The following is a 22396-nucleotide window of genomic DNA, read 5'->3' as shown; positions in this document are numbered from 1 at the left end:
GATTTATCCTAGTATTTTCTACCATGTACATCACTTATACATAATAGATACTGGAAAAATATCTTTAATGATTGATCAGCAAAAATGTAACATATCAAAATATTTTGTAAATTGAACAATATTCTGTGGCAATGCATTTAGATTATAGATTTTAACTGTAGTACCTTCAAAAAATAAAATTATCCCTAATTTTCTTTCTAAAGGCAGCTCCCAGCAGAAGCAAAACTCTTCTCTCAAGTGATTTCCATGTGGAAAGAAATAATGTTAAAAATACAAAACAAACTGGATGCTTTGCAAATAGCCACCTCTGCAGGAATCCTTGAAATTCTGCAAAATTGCAACATACACCTTGAATATATAAAGAAAAGTCTAGAGGTAAAACTGTAGCCATCCTAAACTGGAGAATCATTTCATCTACAAAATGTAGTATAATGAACTACAGAAACTAACTTCAGTGCAGATTTTCTTCCTTGCTGTAGCTGCTAACAATATTTCAAACTCTCACCATCTATAGGGCTAATGAAAATACTATCAAAATGGAAAAAAAATGGATGAACCTATCTAAATGACCTTAGGCAAAGTATCAAACGTTTAAGCACCTAGGTTTCCTTATCTTTAAATTGGGGTTAATGATAGTACCTACCTTGAGGGGAATTGTGCTAAATGAGACAGTGCTTTTAAAACACAGGAGCGGGCACAAAGAAAGGACTGAATGGATGTTACTTATATTAGCACTACTATTATCATTAAGTTATAAAATCAGAAAAAGTTCAAATTGAATATTATGATGATTTTCTAAATTATTGATTCCATATATTTTTACATTTCCAGAATATTAAATTGTCAGCTAGACATATATACCTTTAATATTGGGTTTTAATATTTGAGCTTTGTGTGAACATATTCACTTCACTTTATAAGCCAAGATGTTTTCCTGGCATTCCTCTCTTTTCCTTGTTGAACACACGTCTTCGTAGTTGGGTTGACGCCTCCAGAATAGCCACATATGGCAGTTACAGCCTGCAGAAAGTTGTCTGCCCAGGAAGACCCTCTGCTACGTAAATCCGTGATCTGGGACAGTCATAAGGGGTGGCACCCAGAGTGATCTGGTTAATAATAACCAGTTTACCAAGTGCTCATTGAAAAAAGCTTTCTAATTATTTCTAGTACATGTTTGGACTATTACTAAGCATCATTACCAACCAATAATTTTCCATTCATTCATGTACTGGGCATCTACTTTATATCAGGCACTGCTGCTAGATGCTGGGACTACAAAGGTAAAAGATATATTCCTTTCTGTTACAGAACTCAAAATACATTACAGGCAACCGAAAAAGGTAAAGAGATGTTACAGTGTGAGGTCTGCTGTGATAGGTTGGATGGTATGACAGTGTTAAAGTAGAGAGATTAATCCTGTCTGTGAGAAGGAATCACTGACCTGGGTCTTGAAGGAAGTGCGTGGGTTAGCCAGGTGAAAGAATCAGGTGTGGGTGGGTGGGAAGAGCGTCTTCAGCAAGCGGAAAAGTACAGATGTGGAGCTGTCAGCAAGTATGGCACGTTCTGGTGGTGTAAACGAGGTGATGCAGATGGAACGGAGATTGCAAATTGGAAAGTGTTGAAAGATGAGATTCTCCAGGGGAGCAGGGGACAGATGGTGAAGGACCTTGAATATCACAATGAATATTGAATGTTGAGTAGCCACTGAAGGATTTTAAGCAGGACAGCGAAATGATTTAATGTAGAGAAAATTCTAGGGAAGCGCTTCCCTAGAGGAAGCGTAGAGTACATATAGATTGGGGGCAGTGGGAATAGATACAAAGAAACCAGTTAAAAGACTAGAAATAGTGGGAGGCTAAAGTGAGAACATGGTAAGGATGAAAGAAGCTGGCATCAGCAGTGTCAGATAGGTAAGTAAAGGATGAAAAAAAGGTCCAGGATTGTGCCTGGCTTTCTGGCTTGGCCCACAAAGAAGATCACACTGCAGAGGTAGGAACTACGAGGAGAGGAGGAGGCGGCTTGTCTGGACAGAACTAAGTTTGTACACATTGAAAATCTAACACTTAGTGGGACAATCAAGTGAACGTCTTCAATCAGCCATCGGGTGTATTTACCTGGGGCAGAGGGAAGTGAGCTGAGCCAAAGAGCAGCTGGGTGTGTATCAAATAGCCCAAGAAAAGCATCATGGGTAGGAAGAGTGATGAGAACAGAACCAAGAGATGTCAACATTAAAGTGTAGGGGACGAACAGGGATCTTGAAGGCAAATGGTGACCTGCTGAAATGACAACTTATTCTCTCAGAGGATAGGGAAATAAGAACAGAAAGTTGGGAGCGTGGAAAGCGATGGTGATCATACCAAAATACGGTGCTTTATTAACGATCAGTGATACTCGTACAATGGTGTGTGTGTGTGCCCACGTATGTGCAAGGGTGGGATTTTTAAAAATAATTTTTGTTTTCATTTATTTCAGGTGTGATTTATTTAAAAATTAACAATTTAAGTATAGCTTTCATTGAGCATGGGCTGTTATTTTGACTGGTGCTACTACGTATACTGCAACTTTAATATTGTGGCTTTTGTAATATTGTGTAAATGGAGGCCCAAATGGCGATGTGATTCATACCATGATTAAACGTATTCTGAATTGCACTTCTTTTGGTTCTGGACAGGACTACCTTGAAATGAAAAGAATGGTTTTCCCACGATTTTACTTTCTTAGCAATGCTGAGCTTCTTGATATTCTAGCTAAGAGCAGAAATCCTGAGTCTGTACAGGTAATGTCATTCTTTGCTCAGCAATATTATTTCCCATCCAAGTCAGAATTTTATAATGTTCCTGACATTTGTTTCTGTCCACAGCCTCACCTTGTGAAGTGTTTTGAAAATATAAAACAATTAGTAATATGGAAACAAGAAATTGGCCCTGCGTGTGTGATGATGTTCATATCTGCTGAAGGAGAAACTCTTGTGCTGCCAAAGTATGATATTTATGTTACACACTAAGCATTTAGACGCTAAAATTTTAGGTAAAAGCTCTGCTTGGAAATTTCTGATATTTCATAGACGTTTTCTAAGCAAACTATATCTTCGAAGACAATGTTCTCATGCGGAATCTTACCTTTCCATATCGATATTAATGTTATCCTCAAAGCCACCCCAAGGTTTTATCTTTTGAACATAGATAGGAAGGCAGTTTGCTATTTGCTTGAGGTTGTTGGTGCTACAGCTTCTTCCACTGACCTTGGTTTTGTCATGAATGACCCCCAGGCAATTTTAATACACCAGGTCCTTCCATTGCATCCTGGGTGAGGGCTCGCTCACCTTTGGCACGTAGCTCCTGATGTGATTTGATTTAAAAAATGCTGTGCCAAAGTCTTCCTATCCACCAAAACCCCTAACTTGACTCTGATTGAGGCTGACTATTTAAAAGGTCCAATGAGGAATCAAACAATGCTTTGTAATGTAATTTATCTATTTGGTAATTCATGGTTTTGATGCCAGAATTCCCTAAAGATAGGTGATATGGTTTCTGCATAGTTTTTCAAAATTAAGATCTAGAAAAACCAAAAGATATTATAGGATGATAGTCCTTTGGCCCATGAATATTATAAGTGTAGAAACCTTAGTGTACAAGCTTATCAAAGGAAGGAAACATTAATACAAATAATTCTTCATATATTATTTTTGAAAATATAGGAAAATTCGTGTAAGAAGTGCTGTAGAACAGTGGTTGGAAAATGTAGAGAAAAGCATGTTTAATGTACTAAAAAAGTAAGTACAATGTGTAAATCCTAAAATTTTTGTGTATATATATGTATTTTTAAAACTTGGTTATCTACTAATCTAGATATCCAGAGAAGTAGATGGAGTGAAAATCCTGTTTTGATAAAACAAGATGGCAAAATAATCATTTTTACAATGTAAATGTCAGTTTGAATGTGTAATCACAGACAACATTCAGTTCTGTGCACCTTGAGATTCCTAAGTATCTGAAAACGGGCTGGATTTGCCTGCTTTTGGATGAGACCCACTAGGCCTCCACGGCTGCCCACTTCACTGCTTTGCATTTCGGTCCCACTTTGGCTTCCTGGAATTGTTTACGTGGGTTAGTCCTTTTCGTGTTTTCATCTATTACTGCTGTCTGTTTAGGGTGAAGAAACAGCCTGAGAGTGGGACCTTTGAAAACTAATTTGACTAGCGTGGTCTGCTGCATTTCTAAGTGTTTACATTTCTAACCGTTTCTAAGTGGGTACAGAAAGGCTATTGGTCTTGAAGTTTTAAAATCTGTATTTATCAATATTATCCGGAATGCCAACACAAGGTTTCTAGAGCAGATTATTATTTACTTACATAAATCACCAAATTTCCTTTGCTCCAGTTCTTACCCGTGGGGTGATGTGATAAGTACAAGATGTCATCTTACACGTGACGGGGTTACCTCTGTGGGCAAGGAACCCTGAAAAATGCATCTGGGCATTCGAGAGACAAGTAGGTTTTCAGGCATTGCTCTGGGATTTTTTCTGGTTAGACAATTTTAGCATTTGCTCATGATAATCCTGTCTGTTTCTTTACAATTCTTTTTAAAATGTCATTTTCTTTTCATGTTGTTTAGGATGACAAATTTTGTACAATGGTGAAAAGTGCAGTGAGCGTCCTTCTTTTTTTCCTAATTTTAGTGGGAAAGTTTCTAATGCTTCACCATTTGTTATGATGCTTAGGTTTCTGGAATACACCCCTTATCAAAGTTTTATTCTATTCCTAGTTTGCAAAGTTTTTAATAATTAAAGAATGTTTAATTACATCAAATGATTTTTATGAATCTACTGAGAAACTCAAATACAGTTTGACCTTTAATTTGTGGCTATCATTAATTACATTAGTAAATTTCTTTTTTTTGTTTTTTTTAAGTTTATTAGTGTCACAATTGTTAGCAAAGTTACATAGATTTCAGGTAAATAACTTGCTTTTTTGTTGAACTTTCCTTGATTTTCTTATTTACTTTTTGGTCTACTTACTTTATTTCCTAGAAAACTATATGAATATTTCCTACTTTTTTGTGAATTTGTCAATTTCTTTTTATTTATCTCATTTATTGCTAATATCTATTATATATTTTGATGCTATATTGTTCCACATAAACAAAAATCTTAGTAGAGTGTACCATTAGTCAGTACATCAGTACTTTTATACCAGTTAATATTTTTATTAAATGCTATTTGTTTAATATAAATAACTCATTGTACCTGTTTCCATGATCACAATCATTTTTATCACAACATTTCTGTGTCATGTTAATATTTCTTGAATCAAGTATAAAAATGGATTTTAATTTTTGCTTTTATTTTGTTGTACTTTACCAATGTCAAAGTGTTTGTTACCAGTGCCAGTTAGTCTGATGCCCCAAAGATCATTCTGTGCCCGTTCGTGTCTTATGTGAACGTTGGGTGAACGTGGGATGCTCGTGTCTGTGGGGGGCAGAACCTGCATTCCTGTGCCCTCCAGTTTCCAGGCAGGTGGGGCCAATGTGAGGCTGTCTCTCTGCCTCACTAGTTTGGGCAGAATCTATGTTCCTTTACCTGAAGATACAGCTTTTGACAGGTGGCCCCTCTCCAACATCTCCAGCCCTGAGCAGGTCCCAGGGACATTGCTCTCCTTGCCCCTTTGAACCTGGTGTGGTGGTTACACTGCCCCCTGTTGCTAGAGCCTGGTGTTCACCATCCCTTGGGGTTCCCTAACCCTGCCCTCGTCTCTGCAGAGGCCCTTCAGTAAACTCTCTGCAAGCAAACCTTTGAATGTGCTATGCTTTGCTGAGTGGTATACTGACTTTCAGCGTTTGTTTTGATTATCCTGGCACTTGGACTCATGCCTGCCGTCTTATTGTATGTTTTCTGACAACTGGGCTTTGGGTTTGGGGCTTTGTTGTTGTTCTTTTTCACTTACTGTTGTTAGATTGCGTTTCATTGTCTCTTTCAGTGTAGCCATGCCAAAATTATAAACATTTTTTTCTAGTGAATACTCTTAAAATTTTAATACACTTAATGAAACATATTTTTATCAAAGCCTATAATAAATGTCTCTAATTTCTCTCCAAAAAGCATGCGTCACATCCTAATTCCCTCCCATCTCCTGCTCCATATTGTAATCATTTGGGATTTTATCCCAAATTGCTGTTAGTTCTTTATTTGTGGGTCAACAATTATCTAGACTTAGTAAGTTTTTTGGTTTATTTTGGTTTTGTTCATTACTATTTCGTAGGTCTGACATTTTAAAATTAATTTTCATTTTGCTATATGTATCTCCAAGTAATTTTTCTAGAAAGCATCTGTAGGTAACAAATATTTTTATTTTGCCTTCATACTTGCATGTTATTCTAAGTTCAAATTCAACTTGTTGAATGCTAGTTCCCCAAAATATCACCACAAAATCTGTTCATAAGACAAAGCTGAGTTGATTGAGTAAAAAAAGAACACTACTTACCCTTAAGAATGTGCCTTAGAGGAGGAAGAAGAAAATGGAAATATTTATTGAGATTTTGAAGTCAGGTTTTAAAGCAGGTCTTTCAGAATGGGTGTTTCACTAGGACTGGGTAAAGATCAGGGTGTAATAGTTCAAGATTGGTGGACGTAGCAAAGCAGGATTTGCCCCTTTATGCTGGATTTTGGGAAGCGTCATTTTTATTTTCACAAATGACTGCTCTGCAGTTCAGCCAAAATGGTAAGATTATTATCTTAACAACACATTATTCAATTTTCAAAAGTAGTTTCTTTTACTTAGAAGCCTTTTTCTGGCTTTTGGGTACATACTTGCATTCTTCTGTTTGGAGATATTATTTTTACTTCATCAATTGTAACAGAATTTTGGCACTATTTTATCTTACCAGAAAATGCCAACCGAAGATTTTCATATTCCTAAGTCCCAACTCGCTGGCTGAGTAATTGTCAGACACCATCAATTATAAGATGCATCCTGATTTCAGAGAATTTAATAGAATTGGTGAAGTAAAGTAACTATTTTTAAGTTTTCTTCACTCTCCTTTGTTAACCCTGCTTCCTCATTTTAGTTTTTCTACTGGCAGGGATTGGTGCTCTTTTTCACAGGATTAGTTTTCATAAAATGTTGGGTCATTCTTGGTCGTCTGTTCAGATATGTACCGGTGTGTCCCTCTTCTATAAGTAAATATTAGCTTCTAATTACGACAGCCTGCCTACAGTAATATTATCTTTGACAAGCAGGCCATGTGGGACCAAGTCTGTGAGTAGCTTTTCTTTTAGTGCGTGGAGGTCCCTTTCCGTTTCTCCTGGAGGTTACATACTACTGTCACTGCTACTCTAATTACCAGCAATTTCAAATATTCCATTTCTATGGAACAAATGCCAGGGTCAACTTCCTTTCTCTCCTCTCATCTCCTCTCTCTACTTGCCTCCCTTCCTTTATTTTCTGTAAGGTTTTAGGATACGTGGAGTTATTTCAGATTCTACTCTGCTTCTTTCTCCAGCCCCAAACATTCACCCTAGGAGACCTCCACCAAGCAGGACTCTGAATTTTCATTCTGAACAGCTACCAGCAGCTCAGTGCAGGCAGAGATGTTGGCAGAGGTGGAGGTGCCCTGGTCTCCCTCTTAGAAAACCCCCTCCTAATTGATCATCGTACAGAGCTTCCCGGGGCTCCCTCCTGCCTTTGTTCAAGTTGACAGTAGTGTTGTTTGGTTTCTCCCTCCTTTTTTCTAAAATTCAATCCCAGTTTGCTTTCCATCTGATAGAAATTGTTCAAGTTTTTGATGCCTTGGAACACGCTTTCTTGTTTTCCAAACATATACTTTTTTTTTCATGTATTTTTAGTCATTTGAAGGAATATGGTTCATGATGAAGATAGGATTGTTAAATCATAAATCTTGATCCACTCTCTCCTGATAGACTTAAAAAATCAGCGTAAATAAAGAAACCCTAGAGAAAATAAAGAAAATATAATGTCCGTGTGTGTGTGTTTGTGTGTGTGTGCATTTGTATGAATATAAACACAGAGAAAAATAAAGATCAAAATAGAAAGCAAAGAACTAAATAATAAAACCCCGAATAAAGATCATAAATAGTAATGTAAGTATGGAATCAGATCTTAATTAACCAACCTAAAGATTTTTGTCAAATGAAATATAACTAAATGCTCTTTGAGAGATGAAGCAATGCAACAACAAAGTTACAAATAAAAGCATGGAACAGCAACAACAAAAAAAAGGCATTAAATAAAATAAAAAGTAATTTTAATTGATGAAAGGTGCATTTCCCACTGATACGGCTTTGAAATATATAAAATGTTTTTGTAAACATATTTATTCTCATTGGCAATGATAAAAAATAATAAAAATAGATATCACTTGAAATTGAGACAAAAATTAAAAGAATCGATACTCACTTTAAATATTCAAATAAATTTTAAATAAATTTAAGATAATTTAAGAAAAGCCATTTAAGTATTAGAGGAAAATAAATAAAATTTAGTGTTGAGAATTTGTAAAACATACTAGTGGTAAAATGTAAAGTGATTCGACTGTAGAGAAACTTAAACCTTCTGTATGGAAAAAAACCCACCATAACAATATCAAAACATATACTGTTGATACATATTAACTTTGGTCTTAAATAAAATGTCTGTGGATATTTCTCATAAATCCTATTTTCTCCATTATAATTAATTTTTAAAGCTAAATGCAGGAATTTACCATCTGCTGGTTTCAACTCAGCACTCAGTCTTGTAGAAATTATTTTAAATGCTGATTTTGTCATTGATAGTATTAGAAATTCAAAGCTAATAGGTATCATTTCCTAGTTTAATACAGTTTTTCCATCCCAAAGACTTAACGGCCTCATTAGAAAAGTGCAGATGATGTTAAAGAGGAATTTAAAGGATATGCATTATGCATGAATTAAGACCATTAATGCTATTTGGTCCCAAACATATACCTAAATTAGAACCAAAAAAAAATCAGACATCCTAAGGGAAAGTTCCCCTGTGATCTTGTCATGCTTGATCATTAAATGGACATAATCAATGATTAAATATAAATAATATAAGTAAGTTGTTTATTTATAGATTTGTAAATCAAGGGGTTGAAGACTGGAACTGCCAACCTTTTTCTCGTTGGGCTGTATCTCATCCAGGACAAGTGGTACTCACTGTGGTAAGTTAATGCTGCTTTGATATATAAGTATTTAATTGTAGCTACATTGCCAAGAAAGCAAAGACTTAGAAATAAATCATTATGAAGGGTACTGATACCATGTTTCCCTGAAAATAAGACCTAGCCGGACCATCAGCTCTAATGCATCTTTTGGAGCAAAAATTAATATAAGACCCAGTATTATATTGTATTATACCCAGTCTTATATAAGACCCGGTCGTACATTATATTAAAATAAGACCGGGTCTTATATTGATTTTTGCTCCAACAGAAACATTAGAGCTGATGGTTTGGCTAAGTCTTATTTCAAGGAAACATGGTAGGTGTAGCTTATTTTGAAATGTATCATGAACTGAGATGGCCAGATAGATGGATAAATGGACAAGTGCATGAGGAAGTAAGTATAGTAAAAAGTTAATTGTAGGATATAGATGGTGGGTATATAGGTATTCGTTTTATAATTCCTTCAACGTCTGATGTTGAAGATTTAGCATAATAAAAAGTTGAATGAAAATAGACCATAAGTTATTTTCCTAGGGATATCTCTATATTGTACTGTATTAATTTTCTACTGCTGTCATTAAAAAGTTACTACAAGCTTAGTTGCTTAAAACAACACAATTTGTTATTGTTTTATAGGTTTGGAGGCCAACACAGGTTTCATGGGGCTAAAATAAGATGCCACCGGGGGTGTATTCCTTTCTGGAGGCTCTAGGAGAGACTCTGTTTCCTTTGTTTCTTCCATCTTCTAGAGGCCACTGGCATTCCTTGGCCTGGGGCCCCTTGCTTCCTCCTCAGAGATAGTATGTTGCATCTCTGACTATTCTTCTCCCCTCTGCTAATAGGCAGAAAAAGTTCTCCAATTTTAAGGATACATGTGACTAGACTGGGCCCACTTGTATAAACTGTAAGCCTCTTGACAGATCCCCTTCCATTAACTTCCAGGTCAATCTGACACTAAGAAGTAGGCTTCCTAAAACAGCTCTGGTATGGATGGGAAGAGTGACTGTCAGAGATGGATTAGATAACAGAAGTTATAGAAATCATCTGAAAACTATGATTGCAGACATAACATATTCCGGGGACGGTACTTCTGAGTTCAACTGAGGAAACAGCACTAATTTCACCTTGGAGTTTTCTACCATTATTACTGTCCCCAGATTATTACTTAGCCTAGTGATGATGGATTAAGAATACAGCATTTACATAGTATAAATATTGGTGATAAATATATTTACATTTATTAATGAATAAGCCCCCACAAGCATTAATCAAAATTCAATCTCTAACTCTCAAATACGTACAAACGTGTAAGCTCTCTCTTTTATACACACACAACTGCACACGCGCACACACACACACACACACGACATACACTTCATGAAAACATCTGTTTTAATTTATAAAACTTATGCTTCACTTATCACATTTATATCTTACTTTTTTAGAGCCAGATCATGTTTTATAATGATTGTGTCAGAAGTTTTGTGAGTTCTCATTCAAGAGAAGAGTTGGAAAAAGTCCATGCTGGTGTGCTGTGTGGTCTAGAAGAGGTTGCAGAGCTGGTCGTGCTGGATACTAATAACTCTCGGACAAAAACAGTGCTGGGGGCACTGCTTACCCTTTATGTTCACTGCAGAGACATAGTGAGAGATTTACTACTAAAAAATATCTGCAATGCAGAGGATTTTGAGTGGACAAGGTAGGCAGATCTAAATTGTCACTCTACATAAATTTCTCACATAGCCATCTCTAGGTAAATTAATTCTCTACCACAGACTTTGTCAAACCTGAGTTTTCATTTTGCAGAAATTCTAAGCAAATTGTGCCAACTTCTGATACTCAACTTTCTTTGCTTTCTTTTCCCACTGCCTTTCCCCTTCACTGTAACTTCTTTTCTGCTTGACCTTCCTGAACTGCCTACACTCTTCTCATGGTTGTGTTTTCTCTTGTGCCATTCAGCCAGAGAGCAGTTTGCAGTGAGGAGTGAGAGGAGCTCTACCTCAATCCTCTTATTTCCACCGTGTGCTGTCAGTTCTGGAACAGACTAAGCTGGGAAACAAATCAGAAAACATTTCCAGGCAATTCTCTAACTCAGCACTTCCTTCCTCCTACCCAGAGTCAATTACTGTATATTCATACATATGTAGGTACAGGTAACCCCGTGTAACACGGTTGTGAGGTTCCTTAAAAATGCCGTGTTATACAAATCCGTGTTACATGAAACAAAGAACTGGTACAAAACGGGTTTAGATTCCAAAAATTAAAACAACATACTATTATATTTTTATAATTAAGAGAAATATCTTTATTAAATCAATTTTCACCAAAAGTGTAGCATATTAATATGTATTAAATAATGTTTTCTTCATCATCACTACTAAGCACCATTAACTGAGGGCATTTTCTTTTTGACAAGATATCTTCTTCCTCTGAGCTTAATACTCCATGAACAAAATGGATTTAAAATTCTAATAAATTTTAAAATTTTGCAGTCAAAATAATATGACATCCACTCTTGAATGAAAAATTTCGAATGATAATTTTTGCTCTTAAAAGCTCTTGTTATGCTCCCTGTATTCGGGGATTTCTCTAATTTTCAAACCGTGTTAGAGTGAAACCATGTTCTAGGATGCCGTATTGTGTGAGGGTTTTCCCCAATTCTCGAACCATGTTAGAGGGAAACTGTGTTATGGAAGTGCTATGTTTTACTGGGATTACCTATATTTCATATACAAATATGAAACTGTACAAAAATTGAGCCACGAAGTTTAGTGAGGAGATCAAGCATACAATTCCTATAATAAATGAAGTTTATTATAGATAATAAATATAAGTGAAGTTTCAAACTTTTGAATTAATTTTTTTCTGAGGTTTTCTCTGTAGAAAACAACTGTCCTGCCTGCATAAAGTCTTTCCTTTTCAAGAAAAGCTAACTTTTAAGAAATTGTTTATTAGCATAAATTTCTTTATTTTAGATATGACAGTTTCCTTTAAACTCTAGGGAAAATGGAGCAGAAAGCTGCTCTGTGTTTGACTGAAACCACTTGAGTATATTTTGCATGGATATTTTATACTTGACATATGTTCACATGTTTATTTTACTATGAAGTATAACTCTATACATTCTTAATTGCCCAAAAAAAATGCCATGTTTATGAACTATCAGCCTGCAAAAGGTTTATATATCATTATAACTTCCTTTATAACTTCCTTCCATTAACTCTCTTTAAAAGTGAAAAAGTGGAAGAACATATATAGAAAATTAAATTAGGAAAAAGAAGATTCTAATAAGACTATTCGATTGTGTCTGTGATTCTAGGGCTACAGTTCCCAAATTATATGTCAAGGGGACTGACCATAGGGAACTCACAGGGCACTGCAAGATTTTTTAAACTTTTGAGGGACTCACAGGGATACATACTTGTCAGACACCAAGCAAATTAGTAGCTTGAAGTAGCTCACAATTTTAACATCGGATCATACTTCCACCTTTCAGTGACTTCTTATCCTTGTAAACCTAGGTTTTTGACAGTTGCCCCAATAAAAAGCATTGAATGAAAATTAACGTGGTACAGGAAACAAGATGGGCTGTATCCAGTCTGATTCCAAGATTTGAGAAGTTGTGCAGTGCACAACAGGCACATACATCCCATAAGTGTGGTTATTTGAGAATGAAAGAAAAAGGTTTTTCTTTCAATATAGTTGTATAATATTTTTAATAAGCTGCTTTGGACCTAAACATTAATAAAAGCAATTAGGAGATAGTGAAGGGTAATGAAAAAATTACTGCTATACTACAGGTATAGCGAACCAAGGAAGTTTGGGAACCTCTGTTCTAAAGGAAGAATAATAGGAGGAATAAAGCTCTGGTAATTGATAACTGTGTTTAAATAATGATTTAGCACTTGAATCATAAAATAATTGCTGGGAATCAACAACAGACTGGATTAAACGGAAGAAACTATCTGCAAACTCAAAGACAAGGCAGTGAGTTCAATCAGAGTTGCAAAAAGAGAAAAAAAAAGAGTGAAGATAGCATAAGGAACTTACAGGACACCATCAAGTGGACAAATATTCACATTATAGGGGTCCCAAAAGAGGAAGACAGAGAAAGAGGGGGGCAGAAAGTTTATTCGGAGAAATAATGGCTGAAAACTTCTCTAACTTGACGAAGGAAACAGACATCCAGATCTAGGAAGCCCAGAGTTCCAAATTAGATGAATATAAAGAGATCCACACCAAGACACATGATATTTAAATTGTCCAAAGTGAAAGATAAGGAGAGAATCTTAAAAGCAGAGAGAGAAAAGCAATTTGTTACATACAACGGCACCCCCATAAGACTATCAGCAGATTTTTCAGCAGAAACTTTGTAGGCCATAAGGGAGTGGCATGATATATACAAAGTGCTGAAAGAAAAAAAAAAACTGAACCAAGACTTTCTACCTGGCAAAATTGTCCCTCAGAATTGAATAAGAGTTTTTCAGACAGGCAAAGGCTGAAAAAAATTCATGACCACTAGACTGGCTTTACAAGAAATAGTAAAGGGTTTTCTTCAAGCTGAAACAAAATGATACTAAGTAGTAACAAGGAAACATAAAAAGTATAAATGGTAAAATAAATACATAATTAAATGCAGAAACCTCTATTGTTGTAATGGTGGTAGGTAAATCGTAAGAATAGTATGAAGGTTAAAAGACAAAAGTAGTAAAAATAAAAATACAATAATTTGTTAATGGATACACAGTGTAAATAGACGTAAATTGTAACTTCAACACATAAAACAGGGAGAATGAAAATATAAAGTTTTAGTATGCATTCAAGCTTGTTAGCAGCTTAAAATAGGCTGTTGTAAATATAAGATGTTTTATGTGTGCCACACAGCAAAAATTTATAATAATACACAAAAGATAAAGATAACGATAAAAGAATCAACACATAAAACAGGGAGAATGAAAATATAAAGTTTTAGTATGCATTCGAGCTTAACTTGTCATCAGCTTAAAATAGGCTGTTGCAAATATAAGACGTTTTATGTGTGCCACAAAGCAAAAATTTATAATAATACACAAAAGATAAAGGTAAAAGAATCTAAGCATACCACTCTACAATATCATCAAACCACAAACGAAGAGACAGTGAGAAGCAAGGAACAAAGGAATTACAAAACAGGCAAAAACACAATTAACAAAATGGCAATAGTAAGATCATACCTATCATTAATTACTTTAAATGTAAGTGGGCTAACTTCTCCAATCTAAAGACACAGGGTAGCTGAGCGAATGAAAAAAATGAGACCCAACTATTTGCTGCCTACAAGAGACTCACTTCAGTTTTAAGGACACAGACAAAGTAAAAAGATAGAAAAAGGATATTTCATGCAAGCAGAAACAAACGAAAAAACTGGGGTAGCTATACTTATACCAGACAAAACAGACTTTAAGGCAAAGACTCTAATTAGAGACAAAGAAGTATAATGATAAAGGAATCAATCCAACAAGAGGCTATAACACTTGTAGATATTTATGCACCCAACATAGGAGCAGCTAAATATATCAAGTAAATGTTAACAGACCAGAAAGGAGAACTAGACATCAGTATAATGATAGGGGACTTCAGTACCCGCTATTCAATAATGAATAGATCATCCAAACAGAATAGCAGTAAGGAAACAGTTGACTTACTGGAAACCATAGTAAACTTCATAGAGATGATTCTTATATAAATCCTCTATTTTATGCTGACAGCATCACACCAAAGCCACACGATTCATCAAGGCCATTTTCCTCAGAGGGAGGAGCACCGAGAGTGCTAATGTTTTAGTCTTCTGAGTTCTACTTTTGATGTGTAATACCATCATTGATGAATTATCCATCATTCTTTTCATTTGATTTTAATGTTTTGATATCTGTGTTTCTAATCAGTATTCCATTTTAATCTTTGTTTCTGCTTTTGAAAAAACAATAATTTTGCCCCAATAATATGAGCATTTAAAATATTGTTTCAGACATTTGCAATATAAATGGAATGCAAAACAAAAGTTGTGCTACGTATCTCAAGGAGATGCCCGCTTTACTTACGGCTATGAGTACTTGGGCTGTACCCCAAGACTGGTCATTACGCCTCTCACTGACAGATGCTGGCTAACTCTCACTGGAGCACTACACTTGAATCTAGGAGGCTGCCCCTCTGGTCCAGCCGGTACAGGAAAAACCGAGAGTGTCAAAGATCTAGCAAAAGTAAGTGGTTTTATATCCAGAATAACTTTTTTTTAGTCACACAAACTTTCATGGTACTGAAGTTTGCACCATTTCTGCTGCTAAGATGTTTGTAACATTTAACTAGCACATTCATTAACTCATACAATTCATAAATTAATTTTTGAGTGCCTGTTATGTGCTGGGACTTGTGATCTCAGTAAGCCAACATATGCTTTGTATTTACTTGAAATCTCACTATACTGACCAACTGACATGTTAATGGTAGTTGTGTCCCCCTTCCTCTTCCTGTAGGGGTGATTCCTTTATTTTGAGCCCCATATACAGACTTTTGCCTGGTCTTTGTGATTAATAGCTGTGTGTGTGTGTATGAGAGAGAGATAGACAGAGAGAGAGACAGAGAGAGAGACAGAGAGAGAGACACAGAGAGAGACACAGAGAGAGACACAGAGAGAGAGAGAGAGAGAGAGAGACAGAGAGAGACAGAGACAGAGAGACAGAGACAGAGAGACAGAGAGAGAGAGAGAGATACCTAATGAAAGCAAAAGATAGCTTATATCACTGGAATGCTTTTTTCTTTGTTTTTTATTTGTTGATATGTTTAAAATCCTGACCTTAATGTTCCATGTACTAATCACTGAAATATAACAGTATATGTGCCTTTCTACTATATTGAGTTTTGTGAATTTCAAAACTTGGTATATAATTCATCCTTTTTTCCTTTAAATTAAAGTTTATTGGGGCGACAATTGTTAGTAAAGTTATATAGATTTCAGGTGTACAATTCTGTAATACATCATCTATATCTCACATTGTGTGTTCACCACCCAGAGTCAGTTCTCTTTCCATCACCATATATGAGACCCCGTGTACCCTCTTCTAGAGACCCGATCTCCCCTCTCCCCTTAATTCATCTTTAATTGGAAAAGTTTTCTCAAAAGAATAAAGATATTTTATTACTCTGTAAGTTTTAACATTAGTATTTTGTGTAATAATTCAAGGAATATATTAAAATAATATTTTTGTTTCCCAGGCTTTAGGCAAACATTGTGTGGTCTTCAGCTGTTATGAGGATTTGGATTATAAGGTAAAGCTTATTTATATATACTCAGGAAAAAATATTGTACATATAAAATAATTCATTGAGGATTGAAAGAATAAGAAAAATATCTTAGAGACAACTTAAGTAATAATAGAACTATAATGCTGTTAATTATTTTAAACTATTAGAAGAGAAACTTAAAATTTAATATAAACTTAAAACATTCTACAGTTTACTTTTATTCAACTGAACTACTTCTTAAGACTGTGGTTTTCAAACTTTTTGATGGGGGGATCTTTCCATACAAAATGTAATGTGAAACATGAATATAAAAAAAAATTAAGAATACTGCTTTAGTCATATAAATTTATTTATGAGTTCTAAACCTTTAATTTACTAAAAAGGTAAATAAGAACAACAAGGCTATTATGAATAACACAAAAATTTGAATCAGAGTTTGTATAGATGATTACACGTTTATGTCAGCCATATTTTGTTGTGGTTGCTCATTATCTAAAATATATCTCATAACATTTGAAATATTTATTAAAATTTCATGTACCTCTGTGCCCATCACAAATTTACTTGAAGCTTCCAAACACTTCAATTTATTTTGTTTTGCATGTTAAGTCCCAACCTTTTGCATCTTATTGCTGTATATTATTTGCATTCAAAGCACATTGCCTCTGGGATTAGAAAGTACAAATTGGTAGTTACAATGTAAAGTACAGTATGGGGAATATAGTCAGTAATGTAAAAACTGTGTATAGTGCCAAATGTGTACTAGACTTAGTGGGGGGAATCACTTCATAAATTATATAAATGTCTAACCACTATGCTGTACACCTGAAACTAATATGAACTAATATTGAATGTCAACTATAATTTAAAAAATACATAGTCACGGAATGCAACATCGGGAATACAGTCAGTGGTATTGTAATAACTATATACAATGTCAGATGGGTAGTAGACTGTTGGGGTTAGCACTTGTGAGGTGTGTAAATATCTAATCACTATGTTTTGTATACCCGAAATTAATTTAAAAAATACAAATTGGTAGTTACAAATACTCACTGGGATGTAAAGGATGGCATAGAGAATATAGTCAGTAATGTTGCAACAACTACTGTGTTTTCCCGAAAATAAGACCCAGCTGGCCAATCAGCTGGGCAATGCGTCTTTTGGAGCAAAAATTAATATAAGACCCAGTCTTATTTTACTATAATATAAGACTGGGTCTTATATAATAATAACATGATATGGTATGATATGATATATATGATATGATATGATATGATATGATATGATATAAAGACTGGGTCTTACATTAATTTTTGCTCCAAAAGACGCATTAGAGCTGATTGTCCGGCGAGGTCTTATTTTCGGGGAAACACAGTATGTGCCAGGTGGGTACTAGGCTAATCAAGGGGATCACTGCATAAATCGTATATTTTAATTATAATTTAACCACTATGCTATGCATTTGAAACTAATATAAAATAATATTGAATGTCAACTAACTAAAAAAAATTATAGGTACAGACAACAGATTGGTGGTTACCAAGAAGAAGGGAGTGAAGGAGAGCAATGTGGGTGAAAGGGGTGAAATGTATGGTGACAGATGGGAACTAGACTTTCGGTGGTGAGCATGCAATAGTGTATATAGATGCCGAACTCTGATGTTGTACACATAAAATGTAATGCAGTGTTATTAACGAATGTTACCTCAGTAAAACAAAGAAAGAAAATACGTTACCTTTGAGATCCTGCATTTCCAATATGTGCTCACTTAAAACATTAAAAAAACAAATAAACGTAAATAAACTGATTGAATATTATTCTTAAGACACTTACAAATAGAGTCTCTTTTCTGGAAGGAAACTACCTTCCAGTGGGACACAGCAGTACTAGAACTAGAGTGAAGTGAGTGAAGCTCTTGGCTGCTAAGGGGGAACCAAGAACCCTAGTAATCAAGACAAATAATATTTTTAATGCAATATTTTTTTGGAATCAAAATTAATGCTTAAAAACCCATGATAAACACAAAATTTTAACTAGAGACAAATCCTGATTTCTGCAGCCAGAGGGAGGAACCAACTTCTGTATCCGCAGTCTGAGGGTCTCTCTTTGCTCTCTCAACTTCCATTCCTTCCCTCTCTGCAACACCTAGCAAAAGCTCCTCAGTGAGTTCCGTCATTCCTCAACCTGTATTCACACCATAAACACATGCTCTGTTTGGCCTGACAGTGTTTTTGTTTGTTTTGTTGTTTTGTTTTAGCTACCAGCATTTCCAAATCAATAGATTTCAGTCCCAACTTTCAGCCTCTCACAGAGACTTGGCCACCCTGGGCCTGTCCCATCATAAATGGCAGAAGCTGAGTAACACATGCGTGCTCTAGCTGGGCCCATTCCAGTCTGGTCTAGAATCCACCTCTTGTCTTAAATTTGGGCCTGATTCACTTCTCTTCATGACCTCCAGCAGCCCACCACTAACCCTTGAGCCTTGTCCTAATCTAGAAAAAGGAGCACCTTCCTTCAGACACTTGATGACCATCTGCCGGAAAATTGTGGTAAAGACAACGCCAGTGCATGGCTCTGTGAAGAACATGGCATCGGGCAAGTGCCAAACCGTGCCAACATAATGTGGCCCTGCCTCCATGGTCCCTGTGTTTGCTACAGCGTGTTTAGGCTTTTGTAAGCGATGGTCAGAGTAGTTGCCTTGTCCAAAGTGAGAGCAGCTGCTGCTTTGAACCCTACAAAAATCCCTGAGGGAAAGATGTGCAAACCGAGTTTAGTTAGTTTGGGTAAAATGGGCAGAATATGTAGAAATGAACATCCCAGTAAAAAATTTCATCTACATTGTAATTTCAGTCATTTTTTTTTCTTTGTTTAAGATAATGGGAAAATTAATTTTTGGACTAGTTCAGTCAGGAGCGTGGTGTTGTTTCGATGAACTCAATCGAATTGATGTGGAAATTCTCTCAATGATTGCCTCACAGATCCAAGCAATTAAGGCTGCAAAAGACAGCTATTCTCTCAGGTAGTTGTTAAATACATTCATATCTTTAGACTTCTAATTTGATCTACATTTGCTGTTTAATTATTATTAAGTATTTTTTCTATAGTAAGTGTTAAGCACAGACCAAGAGGGATGGCACTTACCTAGAATGTTTGTTTGGCAAATAAGGAAAATATATGTATATAACTAGCTTTCATGCCAACTGGGAGGTAGCCAAACTTGCTCAAGCTTGGAACAGTCTCCTGAGCTACCAGGACAATGATACAAATATATTCTAATTACTTTTCTTTTAGAGTTTAAATTCTCCTAGTGCTTTTTCATCTTAAGATATTTCACTTGAAGAAACCAAATTTGTTTTCTGTAATTCTACATCTTTTTAAAAAACAAAATTATACTGGCCACACACCTGAAGCTTCCTCTTAATGCCATTACTCTGAATTAATACACTTTAATTGAAAAATCTTACAAAAACAGTATTTGTATGTTAGGATTACTAATGTTTCCTTATCCAAACAAATTTTTTTTTTTTTTTCTGTCTTCAGATAAATTCAGGAACTCAGATGATTTACTTTATGGGCATAATTGGATTTGTGGGTTTAAAATTTGTATTGCAATCTAAATATTTCTAATATTTCTATTACAATCTAATATTTCTAACTCAAGTTAATGGTCACTTCTAGCTTTTCTCTCAAGGATTTTGTTCAAACTCCTAGAGCCAGTGTTATGAGGCCTCACAAGTCTGTGGCTATAAGTGGGGTCACAGTAACCCACATTGTACCAATTCTTTACCACATCTCAGCCTCTGCAAGGTTTTCCTGAGTTATGTCCAGGGGTTTTGTTCCGGTTGTGCCTCTTCTCCTGTTTTGACCACCCTGTTGATATCAGCTGTCCATGAAATCCCTAGATGATTTCTCTCCATTGTCTCTATCACTGGTGCCAACAATAGGACCTCATGTCCATGCCAAGGGTTCTCTTTCATAGTGTCCCCGAAATTAATTGGGGAGTAGGGGGCAGGCTGTGTTCCACTGTGTCATCCAGGCAGAGCTCTATGCCCCAAGGGTCCCCTCAGGTTCTTTCCCCTGTGTAAGTCCATTTATTCAGATGTGTACCTTCCAGCCTCAGGCCCCACAAAACTCTTCAGACATCTTCAGACATAATAAAAAAAATCGGAATCCCAGCAGGGCTCACAATGTTGGCTTAAGATATGCCTTTTCTCTCCCCTCTTAACCATTGTTTTTTTCCAGTATGCTCTCATTTGGATTTTAATGGAACACAGCCTTAAGGAAAGGCTACTCAGTTGTAGTTTTAACATACTTCGGCCTAGAGAAAACAGTTCTTAGTGATGAATACTGTAATGTCTTGTAGGTTTGTACTGGAAGGAAGAGAAATTCGTATCAGTATGTCTTGTGCAGTATTTATCACCATGAATTATGGGTAAGTATCAGTTAATCTGTAGGAATGGACACAGGCCAAAATACTTTTCTTAAGTCTTAATCGTAGATGGAGTTGTCTGACATCATATATCTGGCATTCACCCTCCACCACCCCTGTGAACCCCTCCACACTATCTATAAACAGTTGGAAGTCTGCACTTATCCAAGTACGTAGGTGATCTCACATTATGCTTCTCAACAAGGGGTGTTTTTCACTTCCTGCGTATGCAGAAAACAAAAGTTCAGCAGTTTGTCACAAAGAGAACACAGACAGGAAAGCTGGTAAGAATAGCAGAAGGAATAAGGATATGGTGGTTACAGGGGGCGGAGGCTGAGCAGGCTCAATAAATATCTGTTGATAGAATGTTATGAAGGTCCAGGGAATCAGAGGGAAGTAGTATGAGGTGAATTGTAAAAGGAGGAAGAAAAGATCACAAACTAGGAAGCTTTGTGAGATGAAAAGTACAATAGAAACCATCTTATAAACTTGTTTCAGATAAAGATCACATAGAAAGCCAATAGAATTATTTGGGGTAAGTTATGTAATGTGGTGCCTCATTTGAAACACTGAAAAGTGGTGTATTTTGTTTCTTTGTTTTTCTTATCCTCTTAAGATACAAAGGTCGAGTAGATCTTCCAGGTAACTTAAAATCTCTGTTTCGCCCAGTGGAAATGATGACTCCCCATTATCAAATGATTGCTGAAATAATGCTGTTTTCAGTTGGTTTCAAATCTGCAAAATCACTCTCCAGAAAGCTCGTTAATTTTTACGAACTAGCTACCACAGAGCTCTCACAACAGGTAACGAACGACTTTTCTCTGATAAAGGTGATTATATAAAACTTTTCTGGTATTGGTCTAGGAATGACCAGGGACAATAATGGAGCTAGAATTCCTATCAGAACATCGAATCCACGCCCCAAGTTGGATGTAAGGCAATAGTTAAAGTCAGTCAGGGTTCCAAAACTTTTCTCCAAGATCTGGGGAAAGTACTTGAGTATCTGTTATTTTAAATTAAAGATTACTTTTTCCATATGAGGAGGTTAACATTTTGAGCAAAATAATCTGGAGGACTTGTTGAAACACAAATTGCTGGACCTTACCAGCAACTTTCTAATTGTCTGGGGTAATGCTGGAGAATTTGCATTTCTAACAAGTTCTCAAGTGTTCCTGACGCTGCTGATCTAACTAGTACCATCCTTTGAAAATTATTGTTGTAGGATATGCTGGCGTAATGAGTATTTGTTTATAACCCAAAATGGTTTGGATCGCTAACCACATTATTTTCTGAGTGTTCCTCCTTGCGATATTCTTTCAGTTCATCTCTCTAGTTCAGAGAAAGTTTAATTCAGATACTGATCGTTTATAACACCTTTAATACCTGTTAATTTAAGGAGACTTTTAGGAGCACCAGTTTCAGAAAGAAGTGAGAGCATTAGAAGCAAAATAGAGGGTTTCTTGAATTCATATCACTGTTTCTCTTTATAGTATAGACGATTAGT

At 35.8% G+C, this 22396-nt stretch overlaps 1 protein-coding gene across 1 annotated transcript in view; it reads left to right on the top strand.

The window, feature by feature from the left end:
* The window catches only part of DNAH14 (dynein axonemal heavy chain 14), a 204067-nt gene that overhangs the window by 57497 nt on the left and 124174 nt on the right, over positions 1-22396 (top strand). Inside the window, exons 22-32 of the mRNA XM_074316462.2 lie at positions 204-375; positions 2672-2776; positions 2861-2979; positions 3698-3772; positions 9089-9176; positions 10625-10878; positions 15187-15418; positions 16431-16484; positions 19337-19482; positions 20827-20895; positions 21509-21695. Coding sequence (XP_074172563.2) covers positions 204-375; positions 2672-2776; positions 2861-2979; positions 3698-3772; positions 9089-9176; positions 10625-10878; positions 15187-15418; positions 16431-16484; positions 19337-19482; positions 20827-20895; positions 21509-21695 — 1501 coding nt within the window. The remainder of the gene's footprint in view (positions 1-203; positions 376-2671; positions 2777-2860; positions 2980-3697; positions 3773-9088; positions 9177-10624; positions 10879-15186; positions 15419-16430; positions 16485-19336; positions 19483-20826; positions 20896-21508; positions 21696-22396) is intronic.

Source organism: Rhinolophus sinicus, chromosome 6, assembly GCF_057876585.1.
Source record: "Rhinolophus sinicus isolate RSI-liver-muscle chromosome 6, RSI-T2T, whole genome shotgun sequence".
Lineage (NCBI taxonomy): Eukaryota > Metazoa > Chordata > Mammalia > Chiroptera > Rhinolophidae > Rhinolophus > Rhinolophus sinicus.
The sequence above is the reverse complement of the archived record's forward strand: the minus strand, read 5'-3'. Positions and strand labels throughout refer to the sequence as shown.